The sequence below is a fragment of the Cucurbita pepo genome, unplaced genomic scaffold (assembly GCF_002806865.2).
Source record: "Cucurbita pepo subsp. pepo cultivar mu-cu-16 unplaced genomic scaffold, ASM280686v2 Cp4.1_scaffold000556, whole genome shotgun sequence".
Classification (NCBI taxonomy): Eukaryota; Viridiplantae; Streptophyta; class Magnoliopsida; order Cucurbitales; family Cucurbitaceae; genus Cucurbita; species Cucurbita pepo.
In genome coordinates, this window is record NW_019646784.1 from 1,718 (window position 1) to 5,440 (window position 3,723).

The 3,723-nt window shown below is 41.4% G+C and overlaps 1 protein-coding gene across 1 annotated transcript; it reads right to left on the reverse strand.

Annotated features, from left to right (window-relative positions):
- Window positions 1-55: 55 nt before the first annotated feature.
- LOC111785547 (protein-tyrosine-phosphatase MKP1-like) lies at window positions 56-3,415 on the reverse strand. The gene is made up of 3 exons (XM_023665940.1): window positions 3,149-3,415; window positions 374-2,784; window positions 56-174 (listed from the first exon to the last, which is right to left on the reverse strand). Exons 2-3 carry the CDS (start codon window positions 2,732-2,734, stop codon window positions 73-75), a joined length of 2,463 nt encoding a protein of 820 aa, XP_023521708.1. The 5' UTR covers window positions 2,735-2,784; window positions 3,149-3,415; the 3' UTR covers window positions 56-72.
- Between the last annotated feature and the right edge of the window lie 308 nt (window positions 3,416-3,723).

Below are 3,723 nucleotides of genomic sequence, written 5' to 3' on the forward strand. Positions count from 1 at the left end.
CAAGCAGATCACATCAATTGTTCTGCTCTGGATGCTACTTTTACCTCTTGGAAAGTCTACCGCCACAGTCCATCAGGTCTTCACAGACCACAGATCAACATCTTCCACTTTTTGAGGTAATGAACGGCTTAGAAGTGTAAGGAACTCCTCTGGTTCCTCCCCTTCTCTTATTATCTGCACACATACCATATTTCACGAAATGAGCTATAAGTTGATTTGCATATTTTCTAGATAACATTCACTACAAAACTGTTGAAAACATGACAAAGACAAAGGACGATTGATATATGAGGCCTATGTTGAAGGATATGGCTAGGAGTATAGAATAATTGTTACAAGAACAAAAGAACTTGTAAAATAATTGTTTACGCACCTGTATACAGGTATCTCTAGGAATTCCCTTATTGTTAGTAAATATTTGTCCAATCATCTCCCAGTGAAGACAACCACTGTCGTCAGTCATCAGTTGAGTGTCATCATTTTCATGCAAAACTTCACGCCCCAGCCAGATAAATAATTTGTTACAGCCTTCTGAACCCAAATTTGCATCTGCATCAAACAACATATACACTGATCTAGAATTAAGATTTCCAAGTTGATTGACCCTCGCTTTACTCATTGAAGGCCACTGGTAAAAGATCGGAGCTTTTGCTTCCTCAAACTTGCATTCTAATTCAGTGCTAGCCCCAAATCTATCAATATCAAAACTAATATCTTTGCTACTGTTTTTATTTTCGGGTTGTCTGTGCCCAGATATCTCCAACGGATCATTGTCTAAGTCGGGCAAAGAAAATGACAATGATCGAACTATTTTCCTCTGAACCTTGCAGGTTTCTTCAATGGAGGGCAGCAACATCCTAGGTGGAGGATGACTCCCTCGACGCTCTGCAATTGAAGGGCAGGCTCCTCTCAATGTTGGATGATAAGAGGAAGAGGACTCTACAAAGATAGGATGAGTTTCTTTGTGGTGTAAACAAAAACTGTCTATGATCGAAGAGTTTCGAACAGCCGGATGCAATGGATCCATGTCAGATGGTGAAGGTTGCCGAGAAGACATATATGATAAGTCAGACCAATTAGACGATGATGGTGAAAGGGTAAAAGAACTTGAATTATCTGATGTAGAAGGTGAGAGTGAAGGGGATTTGGTGCCGAACTTTGGACTAATAGTACCTCCTTGAAAACTGGAAAATGAATCTGGTGACCCCAGAGGATGAATTGGTAACGACAAACGATCGTCCGGGATCGAGCTTTCCTCCTTGTTAGAATTTTCTATTTCCAGATCCAGGTTACTATCTGGAAAACAGTCAAAAGATTCAGGTGAGCCACACAAATAGGCTGTGGGTGAAAGTGGTGGTGATGCAAGATCAATTGAAGAAACAGGTGCTTCTTCTGCATAATCAATATTTGCAGATAAAGATGTGACAACATCTTTTGCAGTTTCACTTATTCTGGTTGTGTCCCACCCATTTTCTCTAGCAGGAAGATAAGTTTCCGATTCGGTATGAGATCGATCGAAAGGTGGAACGACCCCACCTGAAATCGCCCTGTGAAAAATTTCAAAATCTGGATTATACTCCTCAACTTTCCAGTCACCCACCTTCAAAAATCCTTTCCCTTCTTCAGAACTATCAGCCAAATGTTGGCTACACATAAGAGCATCCCAAAATTCCAATGGTTCGTCCCCGTCTTCGATGCTAAGGATGGGGCCTTTAGCCCTTTCGTATCGGACGACCTGTGACGCTGCAGCCTTAGCCTTATTCAACATCACAGCATCACACTTCTCCCCCTTCCAGACATAGATAGCTGAAGGAATGTGCACAACAAATGCCCCACGAGAATCAAGTCCTTGAACACTTGGAGTGTTCAACATCTTGGGTACAAGATGAAGCGGATCATACGACGAATGTGGAGCCATCCTATACATCCTCAAGATCGAATTTGGGCTAGCAGGCACAGCATGAACCCGCTTCTGGCACTGCAATAATTGAATGGCGAAACCCAAGTTCGGATTAGCCACCCCTCGAGCAGCCTTTACATATTGAAAAGCATCTTGAAAACTCCATCCTTCCTTCCACATGAGGTATGCAATCACAAGAGAGGTAGACCGAGATACGCCTTGGCAACAATGCACAAAAACCCGACCGCGTTGCTCTCGAACATCTTCAAAGTAATCAAACACATTGTAGAGAATACTTGTAATATCCTCAGAGGGATTATCTTGCAACCAAAGAGTTCTGTACACAAATTCACCCTTGAAGTACTCAGGACAGACAAACCCAACACAATTCAGCACATGTGTGATCCTATTCTGCCTCAAAACTTGTTGATTCTTGGCCACAGAATCACTCCCTAAATACACATGATCCAGAATCTTCGAACATTCCTTATCGAAGAACGCAAGTTTATCCTTCTTAAACTGAAATTCCCTCACAGGCTGTTCACATTCAGAATTCTGAGACGACTTATTATGAACAATCTCTCTCGGAGTTTCTGGGTTTGGCCAAACGCCAAGATCATCAGAACCCGGTCGTGGCCACTCCTCAACTTCCCGGCGGCTGATTGAAAGCGGCTGCAGCGGCGGCAGACATGATCGAGCTTTATTACTATTAGGCACTAAGCTCCGACTATGATGGGGCTTTGACGGCGATCGGTCAGTCCAAGACGCCGACCGGAAAAACGCCTTCCGAGTACAACCGGCGACCCCACCCCTTGTTCTATTTTCTTCGTCCATCTCAAAAGTCTACAACAGCTCATTGACTCATATCCATTGGAGGCTTATTCCTAGAAAAATAAGCGAAAACCAGAGAAATTAGGAGCACAACATATATAGCTGGTATTGAAATTCAATCCATTCCCTTTTTTTTTTGTTCATCTAACACCCTTGACCATCGCCTTCCCCCAACCACCGCCGCCACCACCACCACCACCAGAATAACCCCCCCTCTTATTTCTTTCTAGAATTATTAATTCGTAGTTCAAATAGTCAAGTCTTGAAAAGAACAATAAGGATTCTGACCCAGTTCATCAAATTCCACGGAGAAATTGCAGGACAGTTTCTTTCAATCCCAAAATTAAAAAAACAGAGACACAAAGTGGAATGGAACAGGAAAAAGAGATAGAAAACTGTTGAATTTGAATCACTTACTTGAAGAATCGAAACCCCAGAATTTGCATAGAAGTGGGTTTGAAAGAGCAATAGCAAGGTTATGAAACTAGGAAGCGAGGACGCCAAATCAGAGAAAAAGTAAAAGCTTTTGGGTCTTAGACGCACAAATTGGACCAAGCCAATGGCATGAGAGAGCTTTGCTTTGTAGAGAGAGAGAGAGTCAAAGAGCCACGTCGTTGTGGGATAGTCATACAATGCATGCATGTCAAGTCTTGTGATGCCATTTATTGTTACATTTTTTTTTTTTAATTTATAAATGGAAGAGAATGAATAAATAATATGGACTATTAATTTAAAAAATCTATGGTGAGAGCGATGATATGTTTACCTGACTCTTCGGCTTTCTCTTTTGACCGTCTGACACGTGGCGGATTTTTGTTGCTGGTGAAGAATGTCTACCGACCTCCACTTGATGGTTGCTTTGACTGATCGAACATGGTTGGTAATTTGTTATTTTTGTACAATTTACATGTGAATTTAATTATTAATTTAAAAATTATGACAAAATATTTTCTAATTTAAGACTTCAACCAATATGCATTTCACAGCTATAT